This window comes from Podarcis melisellensis, assembly GCF_964234715.1.
Source record: "Podarcis melisellensis genome assembly, chromosome: 6".
NCBI lineage: Eukaryota > Metazoa > Chordata > Lepidosauria > Squamata > Lacertidae > Podarcis > Podarcis melisellensis.
Genome location: NC_138538.1, coordinates 43122064 through 43144950, shown reverse-complemented (window position 1 = coordinate 43144950; position 22887 = coordinate 43122064). Strand labels below are relative to the sequence as shown.

The window sequence follows — 22887 nt, the reverse complement described above, 5'->3', positions numbered from 1 at the left end:
CCAGTCCACTGTCCCTCAGACCTTGTGGGGGGCCAGACTATATATTTTTTTGGGGGGGGTGAATGAATTCCTAGGCCCACAAATAACCAGAGAAGCATTTTAAATAAAAGGACACATTCTACTCATGTAAAAACACGCTGATTCCCAAACCATCCATGGGCCAGATTTAGAAGGCGATTGAGCCAGATCCGGCCCCCTGGGGCCTTTGCCTACCCATGTTCTTTCTTGTGATGAGATAGGGAATTTACCACATTAAAGTGACTCCCCCTCCCTTTTTAATGACTTAGTAAATTCTAACTCTCATTGTATGAAGGTTCATTCGGTGAATATATTCACAATGGCAACCTTTTGGTTATCATCAGGCAAACCGTGGTTACTACTAACTACAAGTTGGCTCCAAATCAGAGTTGCAAAGTTGGTGGTTTCTAGTTCAGATAATCTCAATAACATTTCCGAAACACCTCAGTCACCAAAACTCCAGCGTATCCTTCCTGCCTAAAATAATAAATTAACATAAAATAAAATAAAATAATTCACTCCCCCTGCTCCTCAGTGCCAAAAAAGAGCAGAAGTAGCCCCACTCTCCAAAGGTTCCCAACAGTTAACCCTCATTTTCCAGGTCCAGGCAACCTGTAGTTTGTGTGAAACAAGAACCATAGTGGGGAATCAGAAGTGTTTGAGGACAGGAGGGAACAAGTGTGTGTGTGGCCGAACACAGTGGTTTGGTGATGTCATCTAAAACTAATCCAGTGTGAAAATGATGCAATTAATAACCTGTCATTATGACTGCAACATCTGCAAGTGAGCTATGACTCATCCCTAATAATCACATAAGAAACCAGCTGCAGAACTTGCTGTGTTGATAACTGTTCAAGTGGCTGTTTTACATACAACAGAAAGCAGCAATGTGAAAGGTTGCATTTATGCCAGTATGCGCTTCTGGAATAGAAAACATGAAGCAATAATTTGAAAAATTATTGAGCATGGGCGAGATGCCTCATCCTCTACAATCAATTAAAGTTCCCATATGCTTAAACAACTTATGAGCACGTGTTCTGTGGAGACCATGTTTTGAATGCCATAGTCTTCAGCCGCTAAGCTACGCACTTCCTTAAACTTAGGATCCAAGCTTGTGTGTTTAGCACATCTTGCTGCTGTGACACTAACCCCAACTCTGGCAAGCCTTTTGGTTGATGTGAAGCCTTCCGATGCCTATAGAAAGTAGTCTGTTAACTGTAATGGCCTGAGGATCCAGCCCTTTCTCTTTCACGCAGGGCTCCGTGATGCAGTCATTATAATTACGTGTATGTGCAGTCTGCCTCCTTTCCTCCCTGTCTGCCTGCATGTAGGACCTCTTGTTATATTGAGTATAATAACGGGTCCAAGGGCCTCTTGCTTCCTGCCCTCAGCCCCCTGCCTGGCTGAGAGTAGGTCTTGTTGTTACCGTCAGTGTAATTATGGGTGTTTGGCCTCGCTCGCTGCGCCTAAGGTGTAATTTACTTTATATAAAGTGTGGTTCCACCCCTCCGAAGCTGTTGCACTCCAGCTGCTTGTCTTGTGTGTAAATTGTTGCTATTCTGAGTGCCAGGAGGGAGCAGGAAGGGGCTCTGAGGGCGGGGGGAGTGAACAGGTCTGTGGTTGAACCGGGAAGGGGGGAGGGATGCTAAAAAGAGGGAGAGGAAAGATTTGCAGGTCCAATACCCACCACCACCAGCACCCCGAGTCCCGGTGTGATTTCAGTGAATCTATGCTCTGGTCATTAGTGTGTGATTATTCCATTCCCTTAGAACAGGCCCCGATTCACCCAATAAAATTCCTTCATTGTAGCAAGTGGTTTGCTGAGATAAGGCAGGTTTCCTTTGCACACTTTTGCTACTGTACTATACAACTGGCTACACACAGGAGCGCCAACATGGATTTATTGGGCTCATCGCACTGTGTGTGGATTGGATCTAGGGATGGGGGAGAAATTTGGTTCAGTTCTCACTTAAAGGCAAACCTAGCTAATTCAGCAATACTGAAACATAGCCATCCTTCAAAACGCACACTTCGCAGAATTTTGCTAAGCAATCTCTCAGCTCAATTAAAGTATACAAAAATGCATCTACTAAAGTGTGCATAAGGATGCATATCTATTAGTGAAAATAACACATATGCTTTGTATGTTAGAGGAAATTGCTTGCAAAAAAAGTGTATATTGGGCAAAATTAGGTACAGAAATGCATATTCAGAGAAATATGCACTAAATTGCTGATGAATTTTCATGAGGAATAGATAGATAGATGAGGAAACTCGGAAATTGATGTGGAAAATGGAGCTTAAGACCTGAAAAACAAGAAATGGAGAGGAACCAAAATTGACAAAGTCCTAATTGGACCCTCCACTTCACCCACAATCTGCTGCCTATTTACCTATTATATGGGCTGTGATTTATTCACCTATATACTTCTGTTGCCCCAGCCCCATACTTTCTCTCATGGAAGGAGGATAGGGGGTAGGCAGAGCAGCAAAACAGCAAGGAGGGGGAAAGAGGAAGGTCCTAGCGGGCCTACTCCCCCTCCCAAGAGGTGATGTGTGGCCGGCTGGGGGCCTGAGCATACTCTATGCCCCTTACAGCAGGTTAAATTTGGCCAAAAAAACCCCAAGCCCCTGTGTATAGGAATGCTGAAGCTGCAGTTAGTATCTATGGGGGAAACCCATGTTCACATGCATACAAACAAGATAAATACCATTAGAGGTGATCAGCAGCATACACAGAACACAAGAGATCTCACAAGACTTCAGCAAGATATTGAAAGATCTCACCAGAAGTCAGTGCCACTGTTGGCATTTTGTGGACACTGTTGCACTACACAGGTAAGAGAGGCATGGTGCTGGCCGTGAGGAGGTAGCAAGGGGGCAAGGTGGCAGCAGGGATAGCAGCACGTTCCCGCTTTGCCTCAAGTAGTGAAGTGGAATGTGCTTTCCCCTGAGTGCGCAATAAGCAAATTTCATGGGCCTGACCAAAATCAACAACTCCTAGATGTTGCTTTCTTTTTAAGTATTGCCTTTTGGCCTTCCATCTGTCCACTAGTCAAGATCTCAGAAACAGGGCTTCCACCTTCTTTCTGGCAAGGTTCCTTTGCCTTCAACAGGTGTGTGTTGGGCAAGAAATCCAGCAGGAGCAGCTTTCCCCAACACAGAGAGCCCACAGCTGCATCTGTTACGCCAAAAGGCACTGTGTGCCAAAAGGAAAGTGGCATCGATAATTGGGGTTTGCGCATGAGATAAATTTAATTCTGAATGCCAATGGCATCCTGGTGTAAACACCCCCAGTGTCTCTCATCCACAGAACATTTCTGGCTCTTTCCTGATGGAATAAATGAGACATCAGTATTGAGCACAACTGGTTTAGTGTAAGTGACCGTGCTTTGGCATTAATGGCAAGGAGATTCTGACATCGGAGCTCTTTCTTCAGTTTGAGGCCAAACTCAGGCCGACAGAAGGGTTTATTGCAAATTAGCTTAAGAGGGCAATTGGTCAACAGACCATATACGGCCTAGGAAGCTCTCATAAGGTCAGACTCCCCGCATTTCGTAATTCACAGCTGGGGAACCTGTGGCCTTTCAGATGTTGCTGAACCACAAGTCCCATCATCCCTGACCGTTGGCCATGCTGGTGGGGGGTGGAGTATGACAACACCTGAAGGGCCACAAGTTCCCCTTTCCTGACTTAACAATGCAGGAAAAGTATCGCCCCTTATTTCTTCTTTCACCGTTCCTTTTACAAATGCATTTGTACAGTTTAACTATTCTCTTCGTTGCACAGTGCTTAATACGCATTTGAGTCGCCCTTTTGTCCTTCCCACCAGGGTACTAAAAATATGGTAATGGGATACATTTTACTTATACTTTTAATGCATCACAGCTCTGTGGCCTGGCTTAAACATAGATATATTGGCTTATTAAGTTGATATATGCACGGGCCTTGCACCTGCATGCTCCAACCTCATACTACTCCTTTCTTCTTTTCTGCATGCTGCAATACAGCACTTCTGGGGTTAATTAACTCTAGTTTTCCATTAGACCTGAGGATACTAGGTTCTTGGAATCACAGGTAGGCAGAGGCTCTTGTGCTCATGTCCTGTTTGTGGGCTTCCCAAAGCCATCTGCTTCTCTAACAGGATGCTGGGCTAGAAGGGCTGTTGACCTCAACCCAGCCAGCTCTTCTTGTGTCCAATTGGGGAAATCTTGGTTAATAGGACTGGAACAAGTCAGGATCTTGAACCAGAGTTTGAAGATCCTAGTTTGTTCCTAACCTGGTAATTAGTTTCCCACTTTGGATATAAGTAATCAAAGTGGGACAAGTGGGGGGCAAGGAAGTGGAATGGTTTTGAAGGAATGGGGATGGTTTCAAAGAGGAGTGTTCACCACCCCATTCCTTTTTGATTCCAGGCTCAGTTACGTCCACTAGAAAAGAAGTATGATAGTTACATGTAAGTCTGAAAATAAATGACATGGCATCCCATTGTACCTCTCTTCAGACCCTGGGGGTGAGAGGAAACCATGGTTAATAAACCTAAGTAACATTGGTTGTATCGTAAACCTAAGTAACATTGGTTGTATCGCAATAAAGGGGTGCCACGGGGTGCATATTAGGGCTGCACTGAAAAATTGTCCTAGTGTTTTGTTCTGTGGCCATGTTCTAACAATAAAATAGGCTCAGTCCTGTGCCTGCTGCAATGCTAAAGCATCCTGCAAATTAGTCAGTAAAATAACCCTATTTTGCAGGGTAAGAAAGCTTTGGAGGACAGGTTTTAGCACAATGCTACCTTGTAGGTACCTCTGCTTAGTAAACTGAGATTTGTAGGTCTGAACGGATAGGTGGAGTGTGTGTGTGTGTGTGTGAGAGAGAGAGAGAGAGAGAGAGAACGAACTTTAGTGAGCTATCCATCCTCTCTAATCAGGTGGGAGCTGTTGTGAGGATACTTGCATTTCAGGACTTCAGGCATCAGGTGAGCCTGCTGTCATCAGCATAAAGCAACACTTATGCTGGAACTACCTCCTGTCTTTCAGGCCAAGATACAAACACGTGCCCTTCCTCCATGCCGAATTCAGCGGTAGCACCAACTACTCCAAACTTGCCAACCTCAGCTCTTCATTCTCATAATCAGACCACAGATGTGAAGGAAGAAAACCCATCACAAGAACACTCAGCATCTTGCAGGTCCCTGGTGAATGGAACAGCGCCCTCCAAGAGGAAGTCTGAGGACAACTCTGCAGTAGCGAGAGAAGCTATAACACGTATGTCTATAACCCCAGTCTCTAACTGATAGTAAGGTCTCCTGTTTCATGAAACATTTGTCAATCCCACCTTTAAAAGTTACCAAAATCCCTCCCCCAAAGTTCACTTACTTTTGATAGGGCAATGAATTTGAGGTAGCACTCTTCTTTAGAAAAACAAAATCAGATTATCTTAAATAAAGAAGAATCTGGTGCAAGTAACGAAACTGTCAAAAATAAATTACATATGCTATTATAAACAAGATTGCTTTGCTTTCAGTAAATAAAAGGTCACCAACTCTTTACATATTGGTTCTCTGTCTACTACCTATTCGGATGACATTTTTTACTCCCTATATACAATAGAGCTGTTTGCAAAACCCTTGTCAATTACCAATGATGGGCCTTTTCTGTTTTTAGCAGTATCTAGGAATAATCTTTTTTTATGCTGTTAGTAAAGATACTGTACTGTTAATACAAATTCATTTTGAAGTGAACTTTTTAAAAAGGCTAAAGGTATGTTTATAGTTTATCATCCTGCTGATTTCCTTCACCATTTCCATCCAGAACTGTTGCACAGCTGGGCGTGAGTCCGCAAATGTGCAAGAAATAAGCAAAGGTAACATTATAGTTCCTCCCATTTTCAGAGATCTTCAAGTTGTCTAGAGATGCATACACCAGTTTTGCATTTGTAGAATCATGGAATCGTAGAGTTGGAAGGGACCCAATGGTCATCTAGTCCAACCCCCTGCAATGCGGGAATCTCAGCTAAAGCATCCATGACAGGTGGCCATCCAACCTCTCCTTTAAAACCAACAAGAAAGGAGAGTCCACAACCTCCCAATGGAGACCATTCCACTGTTAAACAACTTTGACTTTGCTCCCTGCTAAGAAAATGTCTTTCGAATATCAGTCAATGACTGAGGCACTTACGTAGCCCACAAAACTCTTCTGCTTCCAAATCTTTCCTGATTATAAGATGGTAATATTTTCAATAATAAATTCTTTGTTCCTCTAGTGGTAGGAACTCATTTCTGGATCTTCATGCCATGTTCTTAAATGTCTGTTTCTAATTCCAGTAGATACATGATTCTTTAACTGGAAATACAAAAACTAATTATCGCCCACTTTCTGATTCCCCCACCCCCTTTCTTGCACTCACTTGTGGCTGCATAGAAAAAAATTGAAGTGTGACCAGGATACAACAGCTGTCATTTAGAAATCTGAAGAACAGCCAGTACAGGATAATCCACAGAAATTTGGGGTGGACATGCACAATCTCCTTCTGTTGAGAGATTAAACTTTGATTTATACCATTCTCAGGGATGTGAAGTCCACCCTGTAGAACTAGGTGATTCCATGTGAGGTTGTCGCCATCAAGAGAGTAACTTCTTTGCATGGAGGCTGTTGAGCCAGGAAGTGCAGATGCTCCCCCACAATGCACAGCTTCCTTCAGCAGTCAATGCAAGCACACACTGACTTGTGTGAAAGTTACTTGATATACAGGTGCACAAAGCTCTTTTGTCCTATCTCTATCACTGCCATCTATTGATGCTGCTTTTAGGTAGGGAAGCCCTCCAGCTTTACCTTCAGGTAGAGGTAGGCATTTAGATTAAATGTTCAAGAAACAGGTCATCTAGAAGCATCATTCCAAAGTGGTGATGCCATGGGTCTTGGGACACAGATCTGTGTCGAGATAAAGTAGCACCAGAAGCTACTTTGAGGGCCAGACTGCACATTACAGGTTAACACACGTCATGGTAGCCTGATAACCCTTTCCCCCCCTGGAAGCTTTGAGAGGGTGCTAGTACGACCATAGTGGCAGAGGCTAGCACCCATCGCCTCTCTTTTCTGCTCCCAATGGCACCTTCCATAAGTAGACAACAGGAAAACAAGGAAGGGGAGATTGTCCTACCCTAAAAAGACTGATCCCTTCTGGGCACTAACATGCCCTTTCCTCCCTCAAAGGCTTTTCCTCATTTAGGAAAATACTTTGGGCGAGTTCTGCAAATCATTTGTTGTGCAGGCATATATATAGAACAAAAGGTTACTGGGGAAAGGGTACTAGAAACACTGTCGTAATGAAACTGTGCAATTCTGAAGCCACATGCTTGCCTGAGAGCATCTGGTGCTGGGCTGCTTGCCTGTTGACATTCTGCATTCATGAGTCACTCTGCAGCCATGCTGCACCCTCTGCAGAGAGGGAGCTTTCAGCAGCTACGCTCCCAGATGTTGCGCCTCTGCTGTAGGTTTTTACACACACACATATCGCCTCAAACCACTCCCTGAGGTGTCTTCCTCGAACGAAAATTCCTTGAAGGAGAGATCTTTTTCCTTAGGAGAAGCTTTTGATTTTGCAAGCATGCTATAAAGTGTGCTTTTCCCCTCTGCCACAAAGAACATTACTGAGAGCAAGGTTTTTGCTCCGCCATGATCTGACCTAATGTGCATCTCCATATTCAAGTGGAATTGTTTGTGAATCATTTGTCACAGTATCGTCATGGCTAGGTCATCCGAAGTAGACCTCTCATCTTTAACTGGCAATATCAGTGTTGGTCTTGTGCTTCCATTTAAGCCACTCCAACTTAACACCATTTGGGATCCTATTTTGCATTCTTCTGAGCTAGCAGAGTGGGGATTATTGAGAATAAAACCATCTAGACAAAATAGGTTTGTCTAGAGCGATAATGGAGAACTTCTGACTTGCAGACCAAATTAGTCCTGCCAGGCCTCCCTGTTTGCTCTGTAATGTCATTTTGGCCAAGCTATCATGAATGTCATCAAGTTTGGGGCAGGTAAAGGTGAGGCTGGGCTGAAGGGAGTTTGCAGGTACTATGGAACAGCTGATTTGCAAAGCCTGGGTGTACAGTACTTTGCAAGCCCAGCTGATCAGCTGGTCATTGATGCCTGAAAAGCACAGTGCTTCTGAAGCTCCAGTGATCAGCTGATCATCAGGGCTTCCATGCACAGCGCTATACAAAAATATGCATCACTGGATGTCACTGCGACATCAACTGTTTGTCAGGCTTGGTCCCTGGAGGCGGGGGGGAGATAAAGATCCAGTTCCCCATCCCTGATCTAGAACAAGTCCTAGCTACCTTACAAGAGTACAGTGGTACCTTGGGTTAAGTACTTAATATTCAACCTAAAACTGTTCTTAACCTGAAGCACCACTTTAGCTAATGGGGCCTCCTGCTGCTGCTGCACCGCCGGAGCATGATTTCTGTTCTCACCCTGAAGCAAAGTACTTAACCCGAGGTACTATTTCTGGGCTGCCGGAGTCTGTAACCTGAAGCGTATGTAACCAGAAGCGTATGTAACCTGAGGTACCACTGTATGACTAGAGTAACCAGATCAAAGGAATACTCATTGCGTTAATGCATCCACCAGATTACGACACTTCTGTTAGTTCTGGAACTTGAGTCGGAACTTTTTGCTGTGCAGGTAGGATCATCACTCTTTAGATGGTATTGGGTAGGGAGAGGCCAAGATGTTGAGTTTGTTTCATTACTGTACAAACATTCCCTTAGGAACCTAGGAAGCTGCTTTGCAGTGTGTCAGACATTTGGTCTGCCTAGCTCAGTACTGTATACAGTACATTGACTGGCAGTGGCTTTCAGTCAGGAGTTTCTCCCAGCCCTACATGAAGAAGCCATTGTAGATTTGACCTGGGACCTTCTGTTCTATTGTTGAACTACATCTCAAAAGTGATGGTCCTTCTCCTGAAAAACAAAACCAAGTCTACTCCAAATTGAAAGAACAAACATGTTTCTGGTGATGCAAGGCTCCATTTTCACTATAATTGGGGCTGTGTGCTGGTCATGGATGTGGCCAAAAGTAGACGTGGCCAGTCAGCACCTTTTCACACACATGCACAAGCACACAGGCCCCCTCCTCTGCTGATCTATGCAAATTATTTCCTCTTCCCTGCTCCTCAAATGATAAGGGCCAATTTTGCAGCCCTAGCTCAAACCTCTCAGCCCACCTCAGTGCTGTGTCCACTTGACTATTTTTTTGCTGCTACTGCAGCTGGAGGAGGAGAAAAGCACAGAGAGTAAAGAAAGAGCTGCAAGTGGAGGAGGCCATTTCCCCATCCTTTGGACCCCACGGGAAACTCCACAAACCTGCTGCACCTGGAACTGGGTGTGAAAAGTGCAGCTGAATGGGACCCAGCTGTGGATAGCCTGAGGAAGTAACATCCACCTTGAGCCTGACCATAAAGAGCAAATCTGGAGTGCGAGACTAGGGTGATGTCTGCCGTTTCCAGGATCTCTTCTCATTGTGAGACTTCTGTGGGTCGGCTGAGAGTTTGTTCAGACCCTGGGTGAGAACCCAGAGGCTGTGGGGGGGGGGAATGAATTGATATATTATCAATATATATTGATACATATCTATATATATTGATACATATCAATATATATTGATATGTTATATTAGTAACTTTGCATCAATGTAACATTTTTATATGTAATTGCGTGCTATAATATTTTTGTTTAACTTGTCTGTTTTTGCTTCAGTTTTCTGTACACTGCTTAGAGATATTTTAAATACAGAAATTAAATCATCATTACTGCCCAAATCAATGGGGTTGGGTGTGTTGTTGCTTTTTTGGCAGAGCAGAAAAATCTGCTTGAAGGGGGGTCAGATCAGATGTTGGTCACCCCGGCTTTAAATAAATAAATAAGCTTGGCTTAATCCCTCCCTCCCGCCCCCATATTTTTTTCCTTCAGAAAACAGGACCAAAGGATTATGAATAGAATATGTGTGCAGCTCCTGTTCACTTTGGTGAGCTTGCATAAGGGAAGCTCCCTGTGGATTGTATCAAATGGGTCTTCAGGCTACTTGGCCTTTATTCACCCCTGGAACAGAGAAAGCTTTTGAAACGGTCCAGGTTGCTAATGGTGAATTGGGTGTTGGCCTGGTTTGAGAAAGGAGACTGTGTTGAAAAGTCAGGAAAAAAACTATAATAAATGGCTGAGAATGAAATTCTTATCATCAGTGGAATTCCCACCTGTAATTATCTGATTAGGGGATTCACCACTCTATAATTTCATCCCCGAAATAATGATGATTATAATGGTTCACTCATGCCACTGCAGTTAAGGTCATGTCAGTGTGTGAACCCATATTCTCATGGGCTCAATTTGAACTCAGCTGGTGAAATTCATTCTTAGCCTTAAGCAGAAACTGAAAACGAGGCAGATGTGCATATAGCAAGGAGTCTCTCCCTCTTAGAAAAGTTTTAACTAGCGATAAAGCTTTTGCTCCCGTCATGTTGCAGATAAGGAGCTATAGGTGTGCTTGGATACTGCAACCATTAGCATTGAGCAAGAGACTTGTGCAGTCACTGATTGTCCTGCTGCCATTAGCATGCTAATGTGCGGCTTCTGAGGTCAAAAGGTAGGGGAGAAACCGTACAACTGGCATTCTGTCAGAATGAAAACCTCAGCACAAAGTGTTTTCAAAATGCTGATCGTTGCACACTCAGGTCGTGGATAGGTCAAAACCTTTATTTTACAGACTGTTGAATTTGAAAAGGCTTTGTGTTGGAAAGGGTTATGTGTATGCAAAGGGAACTTCCGCTGGTAGGATAGTGCCTCACCATGTCACAATATGAATGAGAAAAGTGTGGTGTAGGGAGTGGGACATTGGGTTTGGGCAGAGGACAGCAAGGTTCAAGTCCTCTTCTTAAGCCCCATTCAGCCATTTTCCTGCACACCGCAAGAGCAGGTAGGGAGACCAGGCCTTGCTCAATGACGCTGTCCCTCACATTATGGTTGTGATGACCTGTCCCTTCAGCTCTCCATTCCTTTGGGCTGAATTTCTGCTCTGGGGAGTCTTCTCTATTCATGGTTTTTCAAGGTTCTGATTCATGTGGGAGCTTCCACAAGTATAGGAAGCTTTCACTTTGCAGGCCATCACCCTGGAACATGCACGCCGTGATGGGGATGGGGGGAGAGATAAGTGTGTTTGTGGGTGCTCTTCCCTCCCAACCTGCCCTCTTCAGCACACCTGATTAAGGGCTCTTTTCTATTTGCCATCTCTAATCCTATAATGATCCTCCCTCCCTCCAGGTACGGTTGTCAGTGACTATGCTTGGCATTGAAAATGATCTTGGCAACTATAAACAGTGACAGTGTCTGCCACCTGTCCATCCAATGTCCTTTGGGAATATTGACTGAAAAGTAGTATAGACGTTTCATAAGTAAATAAAAAATAGAGAGTGATTATTCATAATCATGATTGCACTCATTGGCCAGCAGTTTCCCTCTCCTGAGCATGAACTCTTGAGCAGAAGAATAACCCTTCCTATGACCCTGGCCCTACCATTCCAGTTCTATGCAAAACCACAAGATAACTAGTATATCCATGTTCATTTTATGAGGCCTTTATTAACTACCAATAGCTCTGGTTCACTGAAGAATCCTCTCTTGCTTAGCCTCATGTACAGGTGTGGTATGTATGGGAAGAAGAAATGCTTTGCTTTTCTGTAATATTTGTAATATTTCCGTGCATTTTTGTATTACAAATACTTCTGCAATATTTGTAATATTTCCCTATAAGCCTTTAATGAGTCAGCTTTCCTATACAGTGGTGCCTCGCAAGACGAAATTAATCCGTTCCGCAAGTCTCTTCGTCTTGCGGTTTTTTCGTCTTGCGAAGCACGGCTATTAGCGGCTTAGTGGCTATTAATGGCTTAGCGGCTTTAAGAAAAAGGAAACCAACTCGCAAGAACTCGCAAGATGTTTCGTCTTGCGAAGCAAGCCCATAGGGAAATTCGTCTAGCGAAGCGACGCAAAAACCGAAAAACACTTTCGTCTTGCGCGTTTTTCGTTTTGCGAGGCATTCGTCTTGCGGGGCACCACTGTATAACGTCTGTCATTCGTCTCTTAATGTGAGTGACCTCACAAGCTTCCTGAGCAGTGGAACAAATAATAATTGAAGATAACTAGGTGGCCATTCTGGTGCTTTGCCATTCTAAAATGTTGGCTCCTGATCCAGAGATGCCCTCTTACCACCATCAAACTAATATTGGCATCCTACTGTATCTGGCAGATGTCTCTATTGGCAGAGCCAAGCTCAGATCCAGGAAATGGCAGCTGTGTTTCTTGGTGCCTACAATTCCACCTCTTTTCTCCTTGAGTCCATGTGTGTCAAAATAGAATCCTGTGTCAACTTAACACCCTCTGGTAGGTTACCCATGCTAGAGAAACCAAGATTGCCTTTTTGCCACCTACTGTGCATTGCTTTGCTCCCCCACTATCATGAGACAAGAAACATCTTGTGCTGGAAGGTTGTGCATGATGCTTTCAGTATGACTCAGTCCTGGCCCTTTTCATCCCAGAAACTCAGGAGTCCTGTCCAGCTGACACCCCAAAGAGAATGCAGCGTCTGTTCCCTGGATTGGCTCAAGATAATTTCTGCTCTCAAGCCTTTCTGCTGAATCACCGCGTGTTTACAGATCAGAGAGGGGAGAGAAATGTAAAGTCTAGCAGAGGGAAAAAACAAGCCCTAGCTTGGAGGGATGAGGTGAATGTGTGGCAAGTTATTTGTTTGGGGGCCAATCACGTCATTTTCCTTAACCCTATCCTGATCTGGATAGTTAGTTTATAAACTGAAAATCAGAAACGTATGCAAGAGGTTGCAGGTTCCAATGGTGCTTGCATATCCCCAAATATATATCTTGGCTAAGGCCATTCAAATTATTGTTTCCACTGCCAAACTGCAGTTTGTAATCTCTTGCATTTAGGAGTAGTTGACACACTTTACATTCATGACTGTCGCTTCGGTAGTGCTAGAAATAAGGGGGAGACCTGACTTCCTTCACTCCTTTTTTTTAAAAAATGTCTAAAAATTGGAGAGAGTTGGGGGAGGTGGATTTTGGGAATTTTATTTTTTCCTCTTTAATGGTGGCTTTAATGGTGGCTTTGGGCAAGTTACTCACAATTTTGCGTCACTTCCCAATTTCTCTTTAAACTAATTTTTCTGTATATTTACATTTCAAGTAAGAATGCTGCAACATCATTAAATGATGCCGCCAAAAATTAGTACAGCACCTCCACTTAGATCTGAGCAAGAACTGCTTCCTGGTGGGCTGGTGTACATGCCTTGAAACCTTCCAGTGCTGAATATGTGGCAGAGCAGTGGGAGGTCTTTATTGTACACAGGCCTCCCCCTGTCTTACTGCTGCCGCCATGCATACTGTGTAACCTCTCCTAAAGTCAACGGAGCTACTATGATACAACCGGACAATGGTCTGTAATCACAATTGTTCTTCATTCTTGAACAGTTTGTGGTTGAGGCTCGGAGGGGGGTGGGGGATCCCAGGCCAGCAGATGCATGCCATTCATAGCAGAGGTTTGGCTGGCTCTGCCCAGAGAGGAGACTGCAGCTTCATAAAAGGGAAAGGTCCATGTCCCAAGGCTCCAAACGTAGGCTGAAGACCCCCAAAGAAGTTCTGCTCTCCTCCCCACCACCAAGGAAGAGCAAAAATTGATTTTAGGAGTCTAGAACGTCTCTGTTGTCCAAGCAAATGGCCAGCATGGTTTCCCTTTTGTTTTCTGCTGTGATCCTGTGCTTGTGTTTCTGGGAGATGGTGTTACTGGTTTGTTTTTGTTTTATTACATATTTTGTGTTCTCGTTTTGCATTTTTATGTATTTTTGTGAACCGCCCTGTGATCTTCACATGGAGGGAGGTATACAAATTTAATAATTAAATAAAATAAGTACAATTCCACATAAATAGCCAGGGGGACCGTCCCCCCCCTTTAAATCCCCATTGTCATTTGGAGACTTGAATGAGCTATTGGGACCAAACATTTATTTTCTAGGGAAGAGACACACAGCTAACTCTTGACTTGCCATTGCATACATTCAATTTTCACATGTGTTACCATTCAGTACAATAATAGCCTGTATTTCGGAAGTCGCAGCTTATTTTGCCACTTGGTTACTGTGGATATGTGAATGTTCAAGAATGTACAGTATGTGATGTTAACCACATTTCCACTTGATAGCTAGTATAATTTTTGTTTGTTTTTCAGAACTCATTGAAGTAAAAAAGGTGTGGGAGGGGGAGGAATAATCAGTTAAAACTACTATTCCCTGAGGAAAATATTGGGTTTACTTTATTTCACATTTTTTATGGATTTGTGTAATACACAGGTAAGAGCTCCTATAATCTTCCTCCCCCACATTTCTACACACACTTATGAAAAAGCAATGCCAAGGCGCACAAAGACATCTTTTAACCACAGGGAATGGTCAGTACAGAAAACAAAAGGTTCAAAGTCAACAGCATTCCCAAAAGGCCTCAGACATTTTAGAATGGAAGCCACTTGGGGTTTTGGTATTATTAAAATACCAAAAGAATAACCAAGGTGACTGGCAAAAAACAAAAACAAAACCCCAACAAGAAAGAATTCTCAATGCTTCTGAGGGCAGTGTGGAATCCTAGATATATTTCTGTCAGAGCTGCATAGGCATTATGTTCCATAATCTTTCTCTTCCTCCCTAACAGGTCAGCCCCAAAGCCGAGTAACTGTCCGGACCCCTCCAACCTCGACTTTGATCCCCCTGCTGCAGAATGGTGCTGGGCATGTGTCAGACCTCAGTGCTTCTAACGGCGAAGCTGGGAATGGTGCCTTGTGCTCTGAACGCAGCTCACTGTCGGGCTCCCAGAAGCCTCATCGGAAGCTACAGTCTCATCACTCCATCAACAGCCAGATCAGTAAAAAGAGCAAAGGCAGCTCCAAATCAGCATCATCTCAGATACCTACTGAGGCACAGGAAGGTACCTCTCCCCATACCTTAATATTCTTCAGCTAGTGCTAGAGTTTATTTGGTGCTTTGTTCATCAGGAGGAGAGTAGAAAGCACCACCACACCAGTGACTGGATGGTAGAGAATGTGAAGGTGGAAACACTGATGCTCCTTATTACTACTTTTTAGTATATACACTACCTGTTTTGTTTCCAGACACATGGAGTGGGTCAATGCCTGCATTAAGATGCATGTCTTATCCATAGGAGATATTCTAACCCGAGTTCCAGTTCATGCAGTTACGAAGCCAATGATTCATTAGACAGACATGACTGGACCCCAGCCAGCCAGCAAGCCAGCCAGGGTCCACAGAGTCTCAGTGGTAGGACTGGAGAATGGTCAGCTTCCATGCAACAGAGGGCAGATTCAGTGGAAGGATGCAGGCAGCAAGTGGAAGCCAAGACAAGATCAGGGGCAGTTCAATAGGCCTGAAGAAATGGGCCAGAGAGAGAAGAAAGCAAAATTATGGAGATGGATTTAAGAGTTGCTATTCTCACAACTCTTGTTCAGTGTCTGAAACAATTTGATGACATGCACATGTTCATTTGCATTAGCTTTTGAACCTGTATACATTTCCCTCTTTTAGGATTTAGTTACTTTAGATACCATAGCAGCTGTTGGTTCTTCCTTTTAGGACTTGTGTATGATTCATCCAGATTCTTCATCTGGTCATATGGCAATTGCAGAGACATGCAGCCTTCACAAGGGAGGTGGACATATCATCCTTTGGGGGGCTAGTGGCGGTACAGTCTCCAATACTTTCCACTGCGCACTAAAGCAGGAGTGGGAAATGTTTAATGGGGAGTTGTCCCCTGGTTCCCTTTACTATGAAGCTGCTGAGTGGCCCTTGCTTGAGAATTGTGGCGTTGTGTGGCGTGCTGAATTTTGCCCTGCAGTTGTTGGCTCTAATTGCTATAACCATTTCTGCCTTGCGCATTCACTATTGGCCAAACATCTGGAGGCTGTATGCCAGTAGTGGGTGTGGCCCAAAGTAAACATGGCCACTTCAAGGGCCAGATCAGGCTCCAAAACTAGGGGCTGGCATCCTGGCTTTGAAAAAAGAGAGACTGGAAGGGGTGGGGGAATGCTCCAAATCAGCCCTTGCAGTTGCACGTCATTATTTTTGCAGCTGCAAGAGGCCGGCCACTGTTTCTCGGCAAGAGACCTCAAGGGACTGTTGATGCCAGCGAGCCAGTAGATGAACTCTCGCTATCTGTTCTCCCTTTCAACCAGTTGTGGGGCACCTGGCTTATGACGGGATCTTCTCTGGAAGAGAGAGGATTTCTAGTTACGTATGTTCAAATGAAGGTTCGGGCCTTAATTCATGTCACTGTACACAGTGTTGATGTTAACTTTCCCTAGCTGGCCAGGCTCACAATCTCATGACTGCTGAAGAGATTCCTAAGTGATTTCTCCCTAGCCATAGCATCCCAGATAATCACTGACTCTCATCCAAGTGTCTGCAGCATCTTCTTTCACCAGACTGGCCCCAGATGCCTTGATATACTGAAATGCAACATTTGTGCTTTTCTTAGCATCGGCAGATTTTTGGAGCAATGCCTTTGCAGAATGCTATGCACAATGGTATCTTCTGTTTCTTCCTGTCTTCTGACTCTGGTGCAATCACTTCTCTCCATGCCTGGTTTCAGCTTCCCACACTTGGCTCTCTTTTGCTTGCTTTTTGATATTCTCTTTTCTTTCTGCTTCCAGATTGCTGTGTCCACTGCATCCTCTCCTGCCTCTTCTGCGAGTTCCTGACCCTCTGCAACATCATGCTGGACTGTGCCACTTGTGGCTCCTGCAGCTCCGAGGATTCTTGCATCTGCTGCTGCTGCTGCGGCTCTGGGGAATGTGCCGATTGCGACCTGCCATGTGACATGGACTGCGGCATTATCGATGCATGCTGTGAGTCGGCTGACTGCCTTGAGATCTGCATGGAGTGCTGTGGCCTGTGCTTCTCCTCCTGAGACATGCAGCCAGATCTCATGCCCTGAATATAAACTGAATGTGCGGGAAACCTTCACAACGAGGTCTCTCCACTGTTCTCCCCCACCATCCAATAATCTGAATCCAAAGAAGCGATGTTTGAAACAGCAGATGAGCCCTGCGGAGGGGACCAAAATTCTGGGCTGCAGAACTGCTTGGGAACAAGATGTGCAGGATTCTTGTAGGACAAGTGGTGGGTGTGCTTGCTTTATCTCTCCCCTCCCACCAGATTCCTCCCAATGGCAGCTGGGGGAGAGGAGTGTTCCTGCTGCCTGAGCCAAGAGCAGACAAAGATTAGCTGCACATCCAGCTAAGTTGCTTGGCCGGGATCTGGAGCAGTCACACGGAGCCCAGAGATGGGCATGATGTGCTGCCTGGGTCTAGCGTGCCAGTAAGCTGTGCCACCTACTGGCCGTCGGGTCCTGCTGCTGTTCGACTCCTGGGTATTTCTCCCCTTAGTTCTGGTGCTTTTCATTTGGCAAAAGTGCCTTAAGTGTACTGATGTCAACTAGCTGGCAGCCTTGCTCTCTCCTGGCTGGCCACTGAACATCTCCGGCGCCCAAGAGGATGGCAGCTAGCCTAGTGTGCCAAGATGGAATGTTTTCATGCAGCTGCTCTGGGCTGATCCCTGGCCCTGTAGCAGAATTCTTCCAGTGGCAGAAAGAAAGGAAGCCAAAGCCTCAGAGCAGCCCCTAATCCCATGAGAAAGTGACTTGTGAGCAGCCCCTCCACAATTGTCAGCAGCCAGGAGCTGACCTGTTCTGTGAACTTTTAAGAGGACTCGTATCTCATCCCTAATTCCCCTCCCCCAATCCTTTAGTCAACCTTTTGCAGTGGACATATCGGTGCTGAGATTAGACAGTCCCATCCAGTCATCTCCATACACATTCAAGGATTTTGATGACATATCTGGTGTTTGAATGCAATACTTTTAAAGGAGCTTTTTCATGAGGATGTACTTCATAGGTGTGGAAGGGGATAACTGGAGCCTCATTTCCGTGCCTTTTCCCCACAGCAGGCAAACACTAGGCCTAATGCAAAGGCAGCGATCCATTTGATACTGGACACTGACATGACAGCCTTCCAAGAGAGCCATCCAAAATGGTAGCCTGTTTGGGGACCATAAAGGGGAACAGCAGATGCCGCTCCAAATGTAGACATCCTTCCCATGGGAGTCCTCAAATCCCTTTCAGTGATGGGTTTATAATTTGTCTTTCCATTGTTATTTGTTACTGTAAATAAAATGTTAAAAAATCACTTTGAGCCAGAGAATACTTCAGTGTTGTGTACTGGCTTTAAGGGTGAAACTACCACACACTGATAAGCAGGCACCTTTTCTGGGGTCATTTTACCCCAGTACAAATCACACACACCACATATTAAGTGCATGAAGCATTAGCTGCCATAGTGTGTTTAAAAAAACCATGCCAGTGGTGATTAATTAATAACCCCATGAACACCTTGTATTTGGGTTGTCATATCTAAGCACAAAATGTTTTGTTTCAAATAGCCTCAATTTATAAATGGAGGACCTTTTTGGGAAGACATTCTTTAAGACAGAGACATGCAGGGAGTAACTCCCAGATCAGAGCATCTGAAGTAGGACTCACTAGATATATCCCTCCCCAAAAAAACGACTGGAAAGAGCTGAAGAATTGCAGGGGTGTTGCGCTGGAATGAGTGGTTCTGACTTTGGGAGCCTCTGCACATCTCTTAATTCCTTAGCATTTAAAGATGAACGCTGTTTGGCGAACAAGGTCGTTTTGGGTTTGATTATACTGCATCCAGGAAAAAAGGTCTAGTAGCCAGACTGCTCCATTTTTTATGGAAGTGTTCAAAACTCTCTGGGTTGTGCTTCAGACTGTCGGCGGAGGCTTTGCATGATAGAATGCTCTCTGTATAAGCCCCCTTAACATGGTGCTCTCGTGAACTGGTGACACAGCTAACAAAGTCGCTGTGGGATGATGGCACCTTTACCCCCATGCTTTTGAGATCTGCTGGGAGGGGAGGGGGAGGGGAGCAGCCAAGCTCATGCTTCGGTGGTGACACTGGATAGGACATCCTTGTTTGTGGAACTCCCTGTGGAGGTACAGCTCTCCCCCTAGTCAGCTTTTTGACGTCAACTGAAAACTATCTTTTCCTTTGGGCTTTTGGGAGATAAACATGTGGAGCCCCACAGTTATTATTTTGTCTGCTGCTGTCATTCCTTATTATTGTAATATGTTTGGATAAGGAGGTCAAATTCTGCTCTGTGGTATTTTATCTGACATTTATGTAAACCGCCCTGGGATCCTATGGGGTGAAGGACAGTTTAACAATTAAAAATGATTATGGACGGTGATGATTTTAGCTCTGTCCCTGACATTGCTGGGCTGTTCCCAGCCCTTTGCATTTTGGGGGATAAGCTTCGGAAGTGGAGAGCTTCTTCTGCCTTTGTAGGTTCCTCACATTTTATATTGCAATCATCTGTGGGTTAAACCACAGAGCCTAGGACTTGCTGATCAGAAGGTTGGCGGTTCGAATCCCCGCGACAGGGTGAGCTGTGAGCTCCTGTTGCTCAGTCCCAGCTCCTGCCAACCTAGCAGTTCGAAAGCACCTCAAAGTGCAAGTAGATAAATAGGTACCGTTCCGGCGGGAAGGTAAATGGCGTTTCCGTGTGCTGCTCCGGTTCACCAGAAGTGGCTTAGTCATGCTGGCCACATGACCCAGAAGCTGTCTGCGGACAAACACCGGCTCCCTCGGCCCATAGAGTGAGATGAGTGCCGCAACCCCAGAGTCGGTCACAACTGGACCTAATGGTCAGGTGTACCTTTACCTTTACCTAACATATAATGGGTCTGGGAAGAGCTTTGAGTTAGGACTAAATGGGCAACCCCTGTGGGTGGTATTCAGTGAAGTTTTACTCAGAGCAGACCAACTGAAATTAATGAGTATGACTAAGTTAGGTCCCTTAATTTCAGTAGGTCTACTCTTGAGTAAAACAGGCACATATTTGCCATCTTCAAGGAATAATCCATCCCCACTAGATCATCTGGGCTGAGACATGGTAGAGCCCTTGGTTGACCCAGGTCTGCTGACCAGGCCTTTCCAACCCCCCTATTTTCCTGTGGGGAGGTTTTCTCTTGTGCTTATGGGAGGGATGCATTTATTCAGCACCAAGTCCTTGAAAACTATCATGGGCCACCCTCCCTCCATATTGGTGGCCATCTTGTTAAGAAAGAATAAATAGCATAAACGCTCTTCAAAATGTGAAATATGTTGGCTAATTAATTACACACATGCTAACATGTTCCTAATTAGCTTTCGCGGACATCTTATTTCCTAAAAATACCATGGCAAATAATTCGATAATAAATACCACAAAGGGAGCAAGGGAACACATTTGCAAAATATATTATTAAGCAGCTGGTTTTCAAGGGCTTTCTGAGACAACAATCCCTAAATTTCTAGACAAAAATGCCTGCAAGAAGTTTTAGAGGCCTCGCAAACAGATCACAGATTTAAATGACTTGAAGGATAATCAGAACCTCTTGGGTCCTTTGCTAAATGTTGGGTAAGCATTGCTAGGGGTCCTGAAGATCATGTCTATGGCTTTAAAATAGGAATGGGGAACCTGGGACCTTCCAAAGGTAGGACTCCCAACCCCCACCAGCCCCAGCAAGTGTGGCCTGCGGAAGCTAGGATGATGGGAGTTGTAGTTCAACAACATTCCAGGGATTAATAGGTTCTCCATCCCTGCTAAAGCAGCAATAGAGGTTAAGCCATGGGTAGGCAAACTAAGGCCCAGGGGCCAAATCTGGCCCATTCACCTTCTAAATCTGGCCCGCGGACAGTTGGGGAATCAGCATGTTTTTACATGAGTAGAATGTGTGCTTTTATTTAAAATGCATCTCTGGATTATTTGTGGAGCATAGGAATTCATTCATTTCCCCCCAAAAAAATATAGTCCGGCCCCCCACAAGGTCTGAGGGACAATGGACTGGCCCCCTGCTGAAAAAGTTTGCTGACCCCTGGGATAAGCTGTCACTGGAGCTACTCTCTTACAGTGCTCCCAGTGCCTGCATCTCCCTTCTCTCCTGCCTCTCCAGCAGCAGCAGGATTTCAGTTTCTCCCTGCACAAACAAGGTAGGAGAATTGAGCTGGTGATGTGGGAAGAACAATGGCTCCATCCTCCTTTGCTGCTTTGGACATTTTAAATATACACCCAACAACTGTGGGTGGAGTGGGCAGAGGAATGCCAGGTCACATCTGTTTACTTGAGTTTAAAATTCTGTGCCTCCCTCCATCATTGATTCCAGGGCAGTGCATGGCATGGTTTAAAACAAATAAAACACAACATGCAGAAATAACATATCAAACGGCATAAAACAATGGCAGAAACAGCAGGAGACCCACCTCTCAAAAGTACTTTATATGCTTTAAAGGCCTGGGGAAATAAATAAATGTCTCTTGGTTGCCAAAGACAACAAGGCATGCCGTAGGTGAACTTCCCTGGGGAAGGTCCTCCATAGATGGGACATCACTGCTGAAAATGTCCTTTTCCTGGTTACCACTTGCTTCCCTTAGGAGGGAAACTGTTTAATAAACCTGTTTTGTTCTCAACTCTTGTGGAACCTGACTCAGTAGTTGAAGTCCAATGTACATTCATCTGCTGGACATTAGGCCAATGCTGGACTGGTTAGAAGATACAATATCAGCTCCTTTTCTTTCTTGGCCTTGGGTGTCTCACATTACCCTGGCCAGAAACCTATCACTTAGTCATTTTCAGTTCCCAGACAGCTAGTTAGTAAATGCACCAATGACAATCCTGTCTGTCTGGTCTGCTTAGGTATATGTGCAATTTTTGCCCCCTTTTCCTTGTTTGCTCAGCCTCCCCAATCCTTCTTCTGTGCTTCTTCCACACTCTTCCTCAGTTGCTCCCCCTCCATCCCCTGCAATCCAAATTCCTTCTTTCTACATATTCCCATTCCCTTCAGAGCATCTGCTCCTTAGTGATGCTTACGCTTAACCTCTAAACCCAGAGGTTTATTTTGATTGGTTCCTTACATGCTTTGCCTTTCCGCTTAGCGCCTGTCCACGCAGCTTATCAGATGGAAGTGCAAAGGTTGCTGGCTGGACAAAGGATTCCCATTAAACTGGAATGTGCAGCTTGCAGGAGTATTTTTCAAAAAATTCTGTTGCTTAAAAGCTTTCAAGCAGCACCATGTACCTAATGCTTGGGAAGGGCTTGGTGGAGCAGGGTGGGATATGATGTGGCTGACTTGATCTCTTCCACCTTTGCGGGGAGCATCACTCTAGCCCAATTAGGAATAGACTAGCGGTAAGTTTGCCAACTAATCAGAAAAAAGCCCTGCTCTGCTTTTATGCCTTTAGCTGCAGCTTGGTCTGTGTAAATCAATCATAAAGCTTTCCCCAGTATGTCAATAAACATTAGGATGCACAGACATTCCCCCATCCCATGCACACTGCTGGTCACATCCCCAAATGCAATGCAGCTTCTTGCCATCTCTACCCTTGTCGGCTGTGCATTCAAAACTCATGAGACAGGCCCATTTGCACTTAGGGCTCCTCCTTGCAACCAGGAAGCCCAATTGTGCAGGATTCCCAGGTGGAGAGGCATAGATGGTCATCTCTCCTTAAATCAGTGTGTCTACTAGAGGGGCTTGTGTGACAGTGGGCTTTCCCACATCAGGTGCAATTTTAAAATGCAATTGTTGGAAATTTTTATTATAAACATTGGTGATGGGTGAGCGGGAAGTCATTAGTACTGTAGAATTGGATATAACTGTTGAGTGACAAAATGTCACCCTTTAGCACAA

At 44.8% G+C, this 22887-nt stretch overlaps 1 protein-coding gene across 1 annotated transcript in view; it reads left to right on the top strand.

Annotated features, from left to right (window-relative positions):
- MDFI (MyoD family inhibitor) overlaps window positions 1–18325 on the top strand; it is a 45668-nt gene extending 27343 nt beyond the window's left edge. The window contains exons 3-5 of the mRNA XM_081915629.1: window positions 5055–5282; window positions 14782–15054; window positions 16793–18325. Coding sequence (XP_081771755.1) covers window positions 5055–5282; window positions 14782–15054; window positions 16793–17049 — 758 coding nt within the window. The 3' untranslated portion in view covers window positions 17050–18325. The remainder of the gene's footprint in view (window positions 1–5054; window positions 5283–14781; window positions 15055–16792) is intronic.
- The last annotated feature ends 4562 nt before the right edge of the window (window positions 18326–22887 follow it).